At 38.7% G+C, this 18,210-nt stretch overlaps 1 protein-coding gene across 1 annotated transcript in view; it reads right to left on the bottom strand.

Moving 5' to 3' along the window:
* Positions 1-341: 341 nt before the first annotated feature.
* Positions 342-18,210, bottom strand: part of LOC125119578 (fibrous sheath-interacting protein 1-like) — a 77,220-nt gene continuing 59,351 nt past the window's right edge. The window contains exons 9-10 of the mRNA XM_047766748.1: positions 16,313-16,471; positions 342-543 (exon numbers count right to left, since the gene is read on the bottom strand). Coding sequence (XP_047622704.1) covers positions 379-543; positions 16,313-16,471 — 324 coding nt within the window. The 3' untranslated portion in view covers positions 342-378. The remainder of the gene's footprint in view (positions 544-16,312; positions 16,472-18,210) is intronic.

Raw genomic sequence — 18,210 nt, 5'->3', positions numbered from 1 at the left:
CAGGCATATGGGATTATTCTGACCTCAGATAGTATTTCAGAGGGCTTTTTGGTTTTGTTTTGGTTTGGGGTTTTTTTTTTTTGGCCATGCCCACAGCATGTGGAAGTTCCCAGGTCAGGGATCGAACTTGTGCCACAATAGTAACCTGAGCCACAGCAGTGACATCGCCAGATCCTTAACTCACTGTGCTACCAGGAAACTCTTTCACAGGCTTATTATGTCATATAAATTAATTATAATACTACTTTAAGTTCTATGATTCATATTTTTAGCTTTTATTCAAATACTTACTGACAAATATCCATGTTAGTTTTTTGACTGATATAACACATAAAAACATAGGAAGCTGGAACATTTTTAATATGATCATTGTCTGCTTTAAATTTTAAAAAAAAGATTTACCACGTTTTCCTTCATCTTTTTTAGCTTTTCATCTATCTCTCTCAACCGATTCTGCTGATCCCGTTGTTCTTTGTTGTTCCGAAGTACCTTTTCTCCTGGAGTTATTTCCATATTTCTTCCACCACCATCAAGGCCAGGTTCCTAATTTCAAAAATATATATATTTTCATAAACAGGCTGAAACTATACAAACACAAGTCCTTCCAAAATAACAGCCTTGAAGAGAGTGGCAAGATATATTCAAAATTCTAAAAGGGAAAAATTTTGCAGCCTAGAATACTCTACCCAGCAAGAATATCATTTAAAACAGAAGGAAAAATAAAGAATTTCTCCAACAAACAAAAACTAAAAGAGTTTTGGGTTTTTTTTTTGGGGGGGGGGGGTTGTCTTTTTGCCTTTTCTAGGGCCACTCCGGTGGCACATGGAGGTTCCCAGGCTAGGGGTCGAATCGGAGGGCCTACACCACAGCCACAGCAACGTGGGATCCAAGCCGCATCTGTGACCTACACCACAGCTCATGGCAAAGCCAGATCCTTAACCCACTGAGCAAGGCCAGAGATTGAACCTGTAACCTCATATTCCTAGTTGGATTCATTAACCACTGAACCACAATGGGAACTCCTAAAAGTTTTAAAAACAGTGATACTAAACCCATTCTAAAAGAAATACTGAAATGACTTCTCTAAATAAAAAAGAAGTAAGAAGAAATAGGATGGAAGAAATCACAATCGGAAAGCAATCACTTAATCCAGTATACATATCTAAAAGAAAAAAAAACCTATTGTAAAAGTGATAATAAACACAAGGAACAGCAGAACACAGGAAAGATGTTTTAAAAAGGACTTCAAAATCATAAGATGTGGGGAAGGAAAGTAAGTCAATCTAAACTCTTTTTTTAAAGAATGTGTTTGAGCCTAAATGACTATCAGGCTAAAAAGCATATATAGAAAAGGGTTAACATGAAATGAGTCAGAAAGACAAAGACAAATACCATATGATATCACTTATAACTGGAACCTAATATCCAGCACAAATGAACATCTCCACAGAAAAGAAAATCATGGACTTAGAGAATAGACTTGTGGCTGCCCGATGGGAGAGGGAGGGAGTGGGAGGATCGGGAGCTTGGGGTTATCAGACACAACTTAGAATAGATTTACAAGGAGATCCTGCTGAGTAGCATTGAGAACTTTGTCTAGATAACCATGTTGCAACAGAACAAAGGGTGGGGGAAAAAATGTATACATGTGAGAATAACTTGATCCCCATGCTGTACAGTGGGGGAAAAAAAATAAATTAATTAAAAAAAAAGAAAGGGGTTAACATACTTGAAAAACAGGGAAACGAAAAATCAAAACCAAAAATAATATTCACAAAAGTTAAAAAGAAAAGGACACAAGCATAAAATAAAAGGAAATCATCCATCCCAAAAAAGAAAGGAACAAAGGAGAAACATAGAATCCACAGGAAAACAGGTTTAAAATGGCAATAAATAATAATCATCAATAATTACCTTAAAAGTCAATGGACTGAATGCTCCAATCAGAAGACATAGAGTGGCAGATTGGATAAAAAATCCAAGAGCCTACAATATGCTGCCTACAAGATACTAACCTTAGGGCAATGACACATATAAATTGAAAGTGAGAGGGTAGAAAAAGATATTTCATGTGAATGGAAAAAAACAGGAAAGCAGGAGTTGCAATATTCATACCAGACAAAATAGACTTTAAAATGAAGGCCAAAAAGAAAGACAAAGATGGACACTATTTAATAAGAAAAAGATTCATTCAAGAAGAGGATATTACAATAGTAAATATATATGCCCTTAACATAGGAGCACCCACATACATACAACAAATACTAACACACATAAAAGGAGAAATTGATGGGAATACAATCATAGTAGGAGACTTTAACACCCCACATATATCAATGGATAGATCCTTTAGACAAAAAATCAATAAGGCAACAGAGATCCTAAATGACACAGTGGAAAAGTTAGACTTAATTGATGTTTTCAGGACATTACATATAAAAAAATAAGAATATACATTCTTTTCAAGTGCATATGGAACATTCTCAAGGATTAACCACATATTGAAGCACAAAAATAACCTCAACAAATTTAAGAGTACAGAAATTATTTCAAGCATCTTCTCTGACCACAGGCATGAAATTAGAAATCAACCACAGGAAAAGAAATGAGAAAAAACTGACTACATGGAGACTAAAAAACATGCTACTAAAAAACCAATGGGTCAATGAGGAAATCAAAAAGGAAATTAAAAAATACCTCAGGACAAATGATAATGAAAATACAACCATTCAAAATCTATGGGATGCCACAAAAACAGTTCTTAGAGGGAAGTCAATAGTGATACAGATCTTCCTCAAAAAAGAAGAAAAAAATCTCAAAGCAACATCTTAACCTACCACCTAAAAGAATTAGAAAAAGAAGAACAAACAAAACCTAAAATCAGAAGAAGGAAGGAAACCATAAAGATCTGAGAGGAAATAAATAAAATAGAGATTCAAAAAACAACAGAAAAAATCAATAAAACCAAGAGCTGATTCTCTGAAAGGGTAAACAAAATTGACAAACCTCTGGTCAGACTCACCAAGAGTAAGAGAGAAAGAACCCAAATAGACAAAATAAGACATGAGAAGGAGAAATCTCAATGGAGTCTGCAGAAATACAAATAAATAAATAAATGAGATAATACTATGAACAATTACATGCCAAAAATTTGACAACCTAGAAGAAATGGACAGCTTTCTAAAGACTTATAGCCTGCCAAAAGTGAATTAAGAAGAAATAGATCAACTGAACAGATCGATCACTAGAAATGAAATTGAATGTGTAATAAAAAACACTCCCCACAAACAAATGTCCAGGACCACAAGTCTTCACAGGCAAATTCTACCAAACATACAAAGAAGAACTTATACACTTCTCAACCTTTTCCAAGAGGTTGAAGAAGAAGGAACACTCCCAAAGACATTCTATAAAGCCGCCACCATCCTAATATCAAAGCCAGACAAAGATATTACCAAAAAAGAAAATTATAGGCCAATATCTTCAATGAATATAGACACAAAAATTCTCAACAAAATTTTAGCCAACGGAATCCAACAACACATAAAAAAAGATCATCCACCACGACCAAGTGGGATTCATCCCAAGTTCACAACGATGGTTCAACAAAGTCTTAAACCACATTAACAAAAGAAAAGTCAAAAACCACATGATCATCTCAATAGATGCAGAAAAAGCATTTGGCAAAGTCCAACATCCATTCATGATAACTCTTACCAAAGTGGGTATAGAGGGAACATATCTTAACATAATTAAATCCATTTATGACAAACCCACAGCAAATATAATACTAATACTCAATGGAGAAAAGCTGAAAGCCCTTCCAAATAAAATCTAGAAGAAGACATGGATGCCCACTCTCACCACTTTTATTCAACACAGTATTGGAAATCCTAGCCACAGCAATCAGACAAATGAAAGAAATAAAAGTTATCCAAATGGAAGAGAGGAGGTAAAATTGTCACTGTATGCAGATGACATGATACTATATAGAGAAAACCCTAAAGAGTCCACACAAAAACTATTCAAACTGATCAACAAAATCAGCAAAGTAGCGGCATACAAAATTAACATTCAGAAATTGGTTGCATTTCTGTATAGTAACAATGAAATATTAGAAAAGGAATATAAAAATACGTTTTAAAATCATACCCCAAAAAAGTAAATACCTAGGAATAAACCCGACCAAGGAGACAAGACTTATATGCTAAGAACTATAAAACATTAATCAAAGAAATTCAAGATGATTCAAAGAAATGTAAAGATATTCCTTGCTCCTGGATTGGAAGAATTAATATTGTAAAAATGGCCATACTACCCAAAGCAATGTACAGACTCAATGCAATCCCTATCAAATTACCCATGACATTTTCCACAGAACTAGAACAAACAGTCCAAAAATTTATATGGAACCATAAAAGACCCAGAATTGCCAAAGCAATCCTAAGGAACAAAAACCAAGCAGGAGGCATAACTCTCCCAGACTTCAGGCAATATTACAAAGCTACAATAATCAAGACAGCATGGTAAATAATGAGGACAGATATGAAAGCAGCTGTGTAACAGTGAAAAGAGAATAGGACTTGGCAAAGTTAGGAGTTCTGAGCCCTGGCTCTACCTCGTACCTGACTGAGATGGCTCTAGGGACATCAATGACCCTCTCTGAGCTTCTGTTTCATCATCTTCAAAATAATGATAATAGTAAGATCTAGCCTAAAAGTCACCACAATAAATCACAGGCATGTAACAAATCTTAATACCTGACAAATATGAGCCAAATGTGTCCTTTGAAAAGAATAGGCATTACATAATGAAAGCATTCCATAAGTACCAGCAGTTTTTTAATTGACAAAGCCACATTCTCCCAAAGTTAGTATTATTTCTAGGTGATTCAAATGGGTATTTCTTGACAGTAAGTTGGCCTTGTATCTATAACTAAACTTCATACATTTCTCCACAGATCTCCTACATTGTGCTGCCACGTAGGGGACTGGCATAAATGACATTTTTAAAATTGCTTAAACCAGAATCCTCTCGCATTCTCATTCCTTATATAGAGTTGGTAAGCAGGTATACTCGCCATTTCACTTTTTTTTTTTTAGGGCCACACCTGCAGCATATGGAGGTTCCCAGGCTAGTGGTCGAATAGGAGCTGTAGCTGCTGGCCTACACCATGGCCACAGCAATGCTGGATCCTTAACCCACAGGATCCTTAACCACACAAGCCAGGGATAGAACCTGAGTCCTCATGGATACTGGTCAGATTTGTTTCCACTGAGCCACAACAGGAACTCCTCACCATTTTACTTCTATCAAGGCCCATCTCTCTTTCTCACTGTCTCCTTATCGTTCACTTGAATCAGTCATTTTCAAACTCCAGTCTGCTTCAGACTAACCCAAAGAGCCTTTGAAAACATTCAAAGGCCCAGCCTCCTCCTGGAGACTCTGATTCAGTAGGTAAGTACTATGGAATAACCACCTGAAGCACACCTGGTGGAGAATTTAAGAACTGAAGTTCAAAGTCCTCACAGTTCAGGTTCTGAGCCCTGACTCTCTCTTCCGGCTCATCTCCCATTGCTTGGATCTCAGACCCAAAGTCTCAGCAACATTTACTACTGCTGGTTCCCCACCACTCTGTACCTCTTCCTTCTAACACCTCATGGAGACTCCTACTCTTTTTGAGCCCAGTGCAAACATATTTTCACTCTAAAATATTACCTGACATACCTAGAAAGGGCAATTGCTCCCCCAGTCACACTGCCTGCTCTCTCACTGTACCTACCTGTACCATTTCCCAGATAGGGACTGTGACTGGTCCCACTCTGTATCCCAACCCTGACTATAATCCTGAAGCTGTATGATAACTGGCCAGCAGACTGTAATTTTGGTTCTCAGAACTATGACCACACCAATGTTTCAATGAAATTCAAATTGTATAAAATTCTAATGAGGAGGCTAGTAAAACAGTACATCAATTTCAAGAAGTAGTTCTTTTAATCTTATTTTCCTCAAAAGGGGACTCACTGCTGGTAGCTCTCAATCTCTAGAAGCACCCAAAGGGAGAATTATAATCAGAAATATCTTGGAGTGGGATAAAGGATCTGGTGTTGTCTCCGCAGTGACTTGGGCCACTGCTGAGGAGTGGGTTTTATCCCCAGTCCAGTGCAGTGGGTTGAGGATCTGGCATTGCTGCAGCTGTGGCACAGGTCACAGGTCACAGCTGCAGTTTGGATTCGATCTGGGGGCCTGGGAACTTCCATATACTACAGGTGCATCAAAAAAAAAAAAAAGAAGAAGAAGAAGAAGAAGAAAAAGAAAGAAAGAAATATCTTTAAGAGGGAAAACTGGAGGTCCTGCTGTGGCTCAGCGAGTTAAGAATCTAACCAAAAAAAAAAAAAAAAAAAGACTAACAAAAAAGACTGACTAACAAAAAACAGAAACAAAAGAATCTGACCAGTATACATGAGAACTTGGGTTCAATCCCTGGCTTCATTCAGTGGGTTAAAGGATCCGGCATTGCCACAAGCTGCAGCACAGGTCACAGATGCAGCTCAGATCTGGTGTTGTTGTGGCTGTGGCACAGGCCAGCAGCTGCGGCTCCAATTCAGCCCCTAGCCTGAGAACTTCCATATGCTGAAGGTGTGGCCCTATAAAAGAATAATAAAAAAGAAAAAGAAGGACGACTGATGTTAAGGTGGAATTTGGAATAGATGGTATCAAGGTCTCTTTGCAGTCTAAGCATCTGGCACTTTACGACCCACTATGAAGTAGGATACACATTGTCTTAGTCTGTGTGAACTGCTATCAGAGAATACCACAGACTGGGTGGCTTATAAACAACAGAATATATTTCTGACAGTTCTGGAAGCTTAAAGTCCAAGATCAAGGCACTGGCAGATTTTGTGTCTGGTGAAGTCCTGCTTCCTAATTCCCACATGGTCATCTTCTTGCTATGTCCTCACATGGCAAAAGGAACAAGGAAGTTCTTTGGATTTCTTTATAAGGGCAATTATCCCATTCATGAGGACTCCACCCCCATGACCAAATATCTCCCGAAGGCCTCCCCTCCAAATACCATCATGCCGGGGATTAGATTTCAATATATGAAGTTGGTGAGGACACAAACCTTCAATACACAGAACATAGTGATCTAAAAAATATTCAAATTACATTTCCAATGGGGATCTGCTGTATAGTGCAGAGAACTCTACCCAATACTCTGTGATAATCTATATGGCAAAAGAATCTGAAAAAGAATGGATGTCTGTACCTGTATAACTGAATCACTTTGTTGTACAGCAGAAGTTATTACAACATTGTAAATTAACTATATTTCAATAAAACTTTTTAAGGAAAATTTAAATATATAAATAAAATCATGTTTAAAAGAAAAATGACAGCATTTTAAATAATCTACCACTATGATTTTTTTTTAATCTTTGGACAGCAAAAGAAGAAAAATTGCAAACTTTCTTTGCAAAATTAAAAATTGCAATATTTTTTATTTTTACTTATCCAAAGCCACCATTAAGAAAACAGACAAGCCTCAGATTGAGAGAAAAATATGACACACAAACCTGACAGAGGACCTGTATCCAGTATTTATAAGGAACTCACACAATTCAATAATCAAATAAACAAGAATCAATAATTTTTAAAACTCCAGTTCTGAAATGATGACTTGAACAGATACTTCAGAGAAGATATATTAATGACAAAAAGCACATGAAAAAGTCCTCAACATCATGAAGGGAAATGAAAATTAAAATCACAATGAAGTATCACTACACAGCCACCAGAATGGCCCAGATAAAAAAGTTTGTTAACACTAAATGTTGGAGAGGTGTGGAACAAGCAATATACAATGTCAATACACAATGGCACAACCACACTGGCACTTTCTTAAAACACTAACCGTTTGTCTATCCTATGACTCAGCAATTTTACTCCTGTGACTCTGCCCAAGAAAAATGAAAATGTATGACTCAAGCCTTCTACATGAATGTTCATAGCATCTTCATGCACATAGCGAAATGCCCAGGGGTAGGAGAATGATAAACTCCGTTAAGCGTCTGACACAAACTGGGAGGATCATTCTTTCACCTTGACTTCCGCCTTGTAGTGAGGTTTAGTCAACATGGGGGAGGAGTGCTAGGAGATTGGAGGGCAGGAAGAAAAGAGCTTTGGGTATTTCCTCCTCCCCTCCCTGCTTTGGCATTAAGATTTGGGCAGCAATGTATCCCTGAGGTGTCCATTAAAGGGATTTTCTTGGATTCAACTGACTATTTATGCTCAAGGACAGAGGCCACAGCTGAAGCCAAGCTACTCAGAAGGATCCTAGACAGAAAACACAGCAGGGCAGTGTCAGGTATCCCTCTTCAATGGGAGTTCTTGCTGCAGTCCATGTCATAACAGTATAAGTCCAGGGGGTAAGGAAGCTACCCTGGGTTTAAAGCTTCATATCCCATAGAAGCACCATCTCTCTAAATGACTCTACAGGCACATTATCCAGGGTCTCAGCAAAGGGCATTCCCAGCCACAAGAATCACTACATTTAGGAAAGCCCAAAGTATGACTTCCCCTTCAGGTCTCTATAATCTCCCAACCCAGAGGTCATTTTTAGCATAAGAGAAGCTGCTTCCTGTCACTGTTGACAATCCAACTTTCATCAGCTTGCCAGGAAAACAGGAAACTAACTATGGCTCAAACTGTCATGCTGAAGAGGGAGGAGTTGGTTACCCCTTTGCTCATGCCTGATATGATGACAATTTTGAATGGCAGATTCTTCTACCACAGCTCTGGCTCTCCCTAAACTCCAACATGCTTCACCCAACCCACTGTTGCTAGTCCCTAAGTACCCAAATTTTTGTTGGCTCCTTCGAATCTATAAATAGTTCCCTCACTTAATCATCTTCAAAATCCAAGCTGGGTATTTCTTTCTGTTCCCTGCCCAGAACTCTAATTGGTATCCTGTGTATGCATATGTGTATGTGTTTGCATCTGTAGAGAAACAGACTAGAAGGAAATTTAACTTGATGGTAAAAATCTCAATGATTTTCTCTTATTTTTCTTAGATGTTTTTGTACTTCCTCAATTTTCTTCAGTAAACATGTATTGATTTCATAAACATAAGAAGTCATTTTGAGGGAATTTCTTGGTTGGCCTAGTAGTTGAGGATACAGTGTTGTCACTGCTGTGACTTGAGTTCAACTCCTGGCCTAGAAACTGCCGCATGCTTTGGCCACGCCCCCCCCCCAAAAAAAAGTTGTTTTTTTTAAGAAAATAAAAAAGTACTCTACCAAGGCTATTTTCGGTCTGCTCTGACAATGTGGCACTCTGTACCCAAAAGATACTGGCCTGAAATTTGGATTTTATCCCCATTCTATTGATATAAGCAGCTGAGTAATTTTGAGCAAGTTACTTTTTCTTTCTGGGTCTTAATTGCTTCTGAGAAAGTTTCCTCCAACTTTGAATGCTTATGAGTCTGCAATTTTCAACAAGGATATAGAATATCTTTCCTTAGTCTTTGTCTCTAAGAGCATAACCATATAGTACAAACATTTGAAGGACAGCACATGATGAAAGCACAGGCCAACAAGGAGCAAGAAATGGTAATCATTGGTTCTGGCAAAAATTGTTCCTTAGTATATTCAAAAAGATTCGTGGTGCCAGAAGAGGTTCTCCTGTCACACATCAAAGTGCCAATTAGCACCGTCTGTTTTCCTGATCATCAGAAAAATCTTCATTTCCTGTGGTGGAAAGTTTTGAGCATATTCTCTGACCATCCATATTGTTTCTATATGTCTGAGTCAGACATGAATGCTTTTATTCAGTTAAAGTAAAAATTCAGTTCAGTAAAAGCACTCGGTGATATGCACAGAATATTGAAGGAGCCAGGAGGAAAGAACCGACCCTGAGGTCATAGGTGTTTGTTGATCTGATTGCCAAGCGATTCTAAGTTCATCCTTAAAAAAATATCTTTGGTGTTGACTGAGCCAACAGGGGTCTTTGAAGCTAAGTAAACTCATTTCTAAAAGCCAAATACAGAGGAAATTACTCACGCCTTCATATGTTATCTGATATGAAAATAAGGCATAAGCTAAGGGCCAGAGAAATACAAACCCTCCTAAATAAAGCCAGCTTGCCCTGTGTTTTCAAGCTAATGGTATACTTTTCCACTGGCTACTGCTATTTCCTTTCACCAGATGGATTGTTTGCCTGGCGGGACTAAAACTAAAGAAAAAAATCTTCCAGCCAGATTGTTTTTATCATTTTGAAATATTTCCATGGAATGAAAGAAACCTTGGCTACACAGGAGGCTTAACAAAGGAAAACCAAGAAATATAAATATAAACTTCAAAGTAATCTGTAAAATATAAGTGCCAAGGAGAATTCTCCAGATTTAATTGGGAATGTTTGATAGATTAGCATCAGGGACAAGGATCTCTGAAGTAACTCCTTGTTTATTCCTCAACCCAGAAATGCATGCTCTTGTGACATATTTTTACAGTTTTTTTAAACGAGCAGATGGTCAACAAGATTTCTGTGCCTGTGAGTAACATTTATTAAAAAAGAAAAAAAAAAAAACTCAATTTCTGGAGTTCCCACTGTGGCGCAGCAGGATTGGCGGTGTTGTGGGAGCACTGGGACATAGGTTTGATCCCTGGCCTGACACACAGTGGGTTAAGGATCTGGCATTGCCACAGCTGTGGCTTAGGTTGCAACTGTGCTAGGATCTGATCCATGTCCTGGGAACTCTATATGCTGCGGGAGAGCAAAAAGGGAAAAAAAAATTCCTCAGTTCTTGCCTCTGATGAGCATACTAAGTCATTTGAGGTCAAGTAGACAGCATGGCCATTATTGGAACACTGCAAATCCCTGGACTCAACGATAAAAATCTTTCAGGATTACACATCAAACCATGTTTTACATTGCCTCAGTTTAGTTCATGTTGCAACAGGAAGAGACCAAAAGACAGTGAATTATTAGTCAGTATTCTCTTGGCAAGAAAAGAGATGAATACTACTACAGTTTTCCTCAGTCAAGTGTTTGTTCATTTTTGTAGGTCTTACCAAATCATATACAACTGAATCAAAATTTTAAGATCAAGAAAAATCAATCAAATTTAAGAAGGACCTTTAGGAGTTCCCGTCGTGGCGCAGTGGTTAAAGAATCCGACTAGGAACCATGAGGTTGCGGGTTCGGTCCCTGCCCTTGCTCAGTGGGTTAACGATCCGGCGTTGCCATGAGCTGTGGTGTAGGTCGCAGACGCGGCTCGGATCCTGCGTTGCTACGGCTCTGGCGTAGGCCGATGGCTACAGCTCCGATTCAACCCCTAGCCTGGGAACCTCCATATGCCGCGGGAGTGGCACAATAAATAGCAAAAAGACAAAAAAAAAAAAAAAAGAAGGACCTTTACAGTCAATTAAACTAGGTGAATGAAGAACAAAGAAATGCCTCTTGTCCATGAGAGCCATTTCTGAAGACTCTCCCAACCAGGAAAACAAAATCTAATCATGAGCTGGAACCTAGATTCAGTAAGACTGATTGCATGAGAGATGAATAAATTACCCTTCTTTGCAAGAGCCAAACTGAAGAGAATTTCTTATTGAATCCAGTTGCTGAGGATTTAGGACACTGAGTGCTTATATAACTCCTATATCTTATATATTTCTGGAGAGATCTGGACTCTAACATAGCTATAAATAAGAAATACAGTAACTAAATTATGGAACATCACTCGATTTTATGGTGGGATTTACAAGACGTGGTAAGAACTAACTGATTTGTTCGAGGGTTAAGGGATGGATACAGAAAGGTATGCACAGTTAAACCACAGATCTTAAGGGAAAAAAACTGCTTCAATTAGTTCCCTTCTGCTAAGATGAAATGATAATAAAAAGCAGATGTAAAACAGCAACCACACGATATTATTCACATTACAGCAAGAGCAATAATATACCATTCTTTCTTCTGAATGCGACCACATGCTTTGATTTACACTAAAGAAATCAGGTACATAAAAGCCAATTGCTGCTTTTAAAACATTGCCATAAAGTTAAGAGGAAGGGCAGCTACATGAGAACACTGTAATCAGCAAGCTCATAAGGAAAAGATTTCTTAATCTGCCCCTTTCACAACAACCAACACTTCCTTAATCTCTGAGTTACATTTCTGGAGTCCCTAAAATTATTCTGGCTCAGGTATGTTTATCATTCCAGGCTTATAAATGCCTACTAACTTAGCACCTTAGAGCTGCCACAATCAGGTAAGTCATAAAGCCTGCATGTTTCAACCTGACTGGGAATATACTTTCTTGACCAAAATTTTAAAACTCCAAAGGAATTTTTAGCATATCATTCCTTCATCACATAACCTTTCCTTTCTGTGTTCCCCCAGCATATATTTTCCATACTTCTCATAAGATCGGTTCCCATATTGTGGTACCTCTAGTTTCATTGTACGGTTGGTCACTGCACAACTTATCTATGTTTACATTCCGCCAGTTTCCTGTGAGCTGCTTTAAGGTCAGATGTGAATCCCCATATGAATCTGGATACTCAACATCAACCACCACATCTTCTCTTGTGAAATAGGCAGGCATTCAAAGTTGTTTCGTTGGTGATGGCCTCTGCAGGGGCTAGGCAAGTTACATAAATGCATGAAGCAGGACCATGTATTGTCAGCAGTACAACATGGTGTGATGGAGGCTATAGCAAACTGGAGAGTGTGTGCCCCATAGAAAGCAACAGTTGCAGAGCCACCATTGTGGCTCACTGGAAACGAAGCTGAATAGCATCCATGAGGACTCAGGTTTGATCCCTGGCCTCGCTCAGGAGATTAAAGATCTGGCATCACCGTGAGCTGTGGTGTAGGTGGCAGATGCAGCTGGGATCCCATGTTGCTGTGGCCATGGTGTAAGCCGGCAGCTACAGCTCTGATTGGACCCCTAGGCTGGGAACCTCCATATGCTTCGGGTGCAGCCCTAAAAGAAAAAGAAAGCAACAGTTGCTACTCAGATCAATCCTGCAGTTTGCCAAGCAAGGCTTCAAGCCTAATGTTGCCAGATTTTCTAATTTTTCAAAAGAAACTAGAAATTTGGATTTGTATGAGTTCATCCAATTCTAAAAGGTTTTCTGAAAAAAAAAATTGTAAATCCGATGGGGGCTAAAGGAACCCCATCTGTGAGCCCGATTTGCCCCACAGACCAACAGTTTTCACCCCTATGCTGTGTGATGGCAGTCTTCTCCTGGGCCTCTGGACCCTCTGCCTCATTCACTAGTTCCCCTCCCTCCTCCTGTCCCTACCTTGTGGAAATGAACTTTTTTGATACTCCTTTTGGATGTGCTTTCTCTCTCTTTTGAACCAGCACAGCACTTGCTTACAGCCTTCTGTTGCTGTACCTACGATATCTTGTACCATAGTTATCTATGTATGTTCTATGCCTTCTATAAGGAAACATGTTCCTTAAGTCACTTACTATAATAACAGCATCATTAGTTGAGTTTAGGGTCAGATACTGAGCTGAGGACTTTACATATATTAACTCATCTACACTTTAAAAGAACTCTAAGGAGGGAGTTCCTATAGTGGTGCAGCGGAAATGGATCTGACTAGTCTCTGTGAGGATTCGGGTACATCCCTGGCCTCTCTCAGTGGGTCAGGGATCTGGCATTGCTGTAAGCTGCAGTGTAGGTCACAGACAAGGCTCAGATCCCACGTTGCTGTGTCTGTGGTGTCGGCTGGCAGCTATAGCTCTGATTCAACCCCTAGCCTGGGAACTTCATATGCCACAGGTCCTAAAAAGACTTAGGGGAAAAAAAAAAAAAAAAAAGAACCCCTAAGGAATAATAATACCATTACTATTTTAGGGATGAGGAAACTGGGGTTTAGAGTGCTTCTAATTAATGCCCAAGTCCTCAGAATCAGGAAGTGGAAGAGCCAAAACTTGAAGCAAGGTTTTCTGACTCCACAGTTCTATATTTGCCTGACTCATCTTTAAGTGCCCTGCAATTCCTTGCACCCAATGAACCCTTGATTAATATTTGTTGAATCGGAGTTCCTGCTGTGGTGCAGTGGATTAAGGATCCCGAATTGCTGCAGCTGTGGCATAGGTCGCAGCTGTGGCTCAGATTCAGTCCCTGGCCCAGAAACTTCCATATGACACAGGTGTGGCCAGCAAAAAAGAAAAAATTGTTGAATTGATTGTTGAAAAATAGAAATTTATATACCCACTTAAAAGACATTCCTTTCTAAGGAACATAGAGAAAAATTACTGGTGAGTTATGGTTTGCAGAAAGGTTAAAAATAAAAACACTGTGACTATGCATTCTGAATATTTGTGGTTCAGCAATAGATTGGAGGCCATTCATCAGCTGAATAGATATGCAGGGTTTATCTGGGATACTTTTCAGGGTATTATTCAAAAAGAATTCCAATCCAAAAATAAATCCATAAAATAATTTGCCATGTTAACATTTCTGGCTTGAAAATTCAATGTACAATGCTGGTTTTAGTTATAAATGAGGAAATGCCAACAGAAATTGAACAAAAGCTCAAAAGATATTCTTTTTTGAATGCAAGAAGCATTAATTATTTCTTTTCAACAACCGTGATGCTAGATTACCATTCCTGCATCCAATGGGAGTCCCAAAAATGTAGGTTTTTTTTCTCTAAATACATGTTGTCTCACATAAGAATACATAATATCAGTATTAACAACTAAGTAGTATACTGGTTTTACCTTTTACTATTTTTTAGCTATTTCATCTAAACCATAAATGTGAACTCTGAAAACATGACTTAGATGATGATGACAGAAATCTGACCATAGTCATGCTTTGTCACCTAATAGCTAAACAAATCTCTAAATCCTTGTTCTCTCTTTCAAGAATAATACTTGACAGTCATGAAAAAAGTCATTTTCTACCTTTAGGACCATTATCCAGCTTGGAGAGCTCAGCCACCCCTGAAATCTAACAACAACAACAATAATCAAAATCAGCTATAACACAAAAAGAACAAAGAACATCCCTGCATAATTTTATTCTCCCATCCTGGCTTCCTCTTTGGGGGAAATGGCACCCAGTAACATAAACCAACTAGCAGCACAACTGGTGTCAAAGTCCAGGGTATATTTGGGTGGGGACAGAGATTCCAACTCTCTTGTTTACCGAGAACTCTAACCCCAATCCAGAAAAGAGTGGTTTCTCCACTACTACCACAGGGCTGTGGAAAGGGCCCAGAAGCAGCTGTGCCTGGCCCTTCGGAACATAATCTAAGGAAGTTGAAATGGCTCTGTAACAGTTCTGTCACAACCAAACTTTCTTTGGAAGATCTTAACACTGCTCCTATCCCCTGAGGTAGTTGCAACTGACCCAAAGCCAGATCCCTAATCTGCAACTGACATCTTGGAGAAAAGACTCACTGTAAAGCAGAATTATTTCCTGAAGACTGCTGATATTATTTAAATCTTTTTAAGAACCAGGAAAATCACACGCATCTAAAATTTTACAGAAAATGATTTGGTGGTATGTTTATAAAACTGGTAGAGGGTTAGCAGAATCGTAAAAGGCAAAAACTACCACCTGCCCCCAAACTGGTTCCCATGAAGTACGGGGGGAGATAGAGGAGGGGAAAAAGTTTACTTTTCCAAAGCTTCTGTTGCCCTTCTGTTTTTCTGACCTTCCACTAACTTTGGAAAAGAATATTTGAGGGACCTATCAAGAGAGGAAACATATTCATTTCAAAACCCTCACAGGTGAGAAGTCATCAACAATAGTGAGCTTCCAACTACCAAAATGATAGAATGAATCTTGGCTTATGTTATACAAAAATAAATTTCTGAAAAAAATATGTAATGAGCTTCACTCCTATTAAATTAAAGGAGCAAGAAGGATGTGGCAGAGTAAGGGCCAAGTGGCTGCCACTGATAATACCTAGATCCAGAAGAATAAAATGAAATAAAGTTCTTGGAAGACGAAGGAGTGGTGTATCTATTCTCTTCCCTCTCATCTCTCCTGATCATGATCAAGAATTAGCTGAAGTCATAAAGATACAATAACATTAAAATAGGTATTTCTTCATCAACTCCATCCCAGCAAATTACTAACGGAAAGAAAAAGGAGTAGAAAGTGGGAGTTGGCAAATGAAAATCTGCACTGCAAGGGAAATCACTGTCACTGCAGGTGTAGCCATGGAGGAATCAACAGGCAAAGAACCTCTTCAGTTAACAAGGAGATTGTCAAGTTATGTGAACTGGCTTGGACATACATAAACCTGAATGGTCTGCAGGCGCCTGAATTAAATATACCTCGTCATACTGCGGCTCAGGTCTTGAAGAAAAGCTCCAAACTGTTGGGCAGGCTGCAGAGAGTTCTTGGAGTTTGGTATCAATCTCAGCAAGCTGCTGGTGCTGGGTGACAGCAAGCGAGTATCCTTCTCCTGGGACCAGCCAGCTGGACTGATCTCCCTGAGGAAAAAAAGGGTCACCAGGTCATTTCTATACTATGTTTTTCTAAAATACACCTTGCAGACTGCTACATCAATGCTCTCCAAAAAAAAAAAACAAAACAAAAAACAGATAAGTAAAAATAAAACAAAACAAAAACCAGAATTTTGGACATCACAAGACAACAATCAAATTGTCTATTGTTTCATTATCTGCCAACTCTGTGTAAAGTATCTTCTTAAATTTTGTGGGAGGTTCCCCCTCTGGAATAAATCTCTTGGCCTCACAGTCTGGGTCTCATAACATTCTCATTTCTCCACTCTGAAAAACCAGTTTGTGATATGTTGAATAGGAAGACATCATGTTTATCCTATAGTGAGTATGCTATTTTCAGAACTTGTCCCTGAAAAGTAACATAGAGTCTACAAACTCAGTTGTTCAGGTTTCGTGATAATAATTGGTCATCTAACTCCGTATTCAACTAACATTAATTACTTAGTGTGTTAAATGCCATTCATAATATTCATTCAAAAACCTTGTACTGAGCACCTACTATGTGGAGGCATTACACTGGGCACTGGTGATTCCATATGACTCTCACAAGTTCCTGGCCTCAGGAGTCCTCAGTCTCTTGACAGCAAAGACTTTAACAAGGTATAAAAAATGCTGGTAAACCCAGTACTCTTTGGGGACCCAAATGTCCATCAGCAGGTGAATGGCTAAAGCTGTGGTACATACACACAATGGAATATTACTCAGCCATAAAAAAGAATGAAATAATGCCATTTGCAGCAACATGGATACGAACAGAGATTCTCATACAAAGTGAAGTCAGAAAGAGAAAGACAAATACCATATGATATCACATATGTGGAATCTGAAATATGACATAAATGAACTTATCTATAATATGTAAAGGCCATATTAATAACAAAAATTCATTGTTAAAGCATTCCTAGAATAAATACAGGCCCATCATGCCATAGTTTGGCACTCAGGGAATCAGTGAGCAACAGTTTGTCCAACCTCATAATTAATAACAAAACCAGGAATGAGACTCAGGATCCTTAAATCTTACTGTTATCTTAGCTTTGGTTAATAACATAAACAAACTATCATAAATCCTAAAGCTAAAATAGTTCAGAATTATGTGGGCATTTACCAGTCTGCCTTACATGCTCCTTCTCCCACTTCACAAAAGAGGCCTGGCTGCCTGTCCACCACATTGGTAGGGGACCTCCCTAAGCACTTTCACCAGACCTAGAAACAGCAAGACTTCACATATTTCTAGTCACAGCCCCCACTGGGCTATTACCAACTCAGAAAAGATTATTTAGGTTGTAGTCTGTGATGTTCTGTAGATTTACTTTTGGTTTGGGGTGAGAGATAACGGTAGAAATTTTGTGTGCTCATATAGAATTTTTTCAATGGAATTGGTCATCGACATTTTAAATTTATTTTAAAAATTTTAATTTCTGGTATGGTGAGAGAGGACAATGACAAGAGCAGAGATCAGAGTGACACAATTGTTTGAGGAAGGGACCATCCAAGGAATGCAAGCAGCCTCTAGAAGCTGGAAGAGGCAAGGAAACAGATTCTGCCTAAGAAATCTCCAGAGAGGAAAACAGCCCACTGTCAACACTTTGATCCTAGTCTGGTGAGACCATTTTAGATTTCTCTTCAGAAGTAGAGGGAACTGAGGTGAAGAGAAATAACTTCCCCAGGTGACAGAACCGGCAAGTGGTGTATCCTACATTCCA

Source organism: Phacochoerus africanus, chromosome 2 (assembly GCF_016906955.1).
Source record: "Phacochoerus africanus isolate WHEZ1 chromosome 2, ROS_Pafr_v1, whole genome shotgun sequence".
Classification (NCBI taxonomy): Eukaryota; Metazoa; Chordata; class Mammalia; order Artiodactyla; family Suidae; genus Phacochoerus; species Phacochoerus africanus.
The sequence above is the reverse complement of the archived record's forward strand: the minus strand, read 5'-3'. Positions and strand labels throughout refer to the sequence as shown.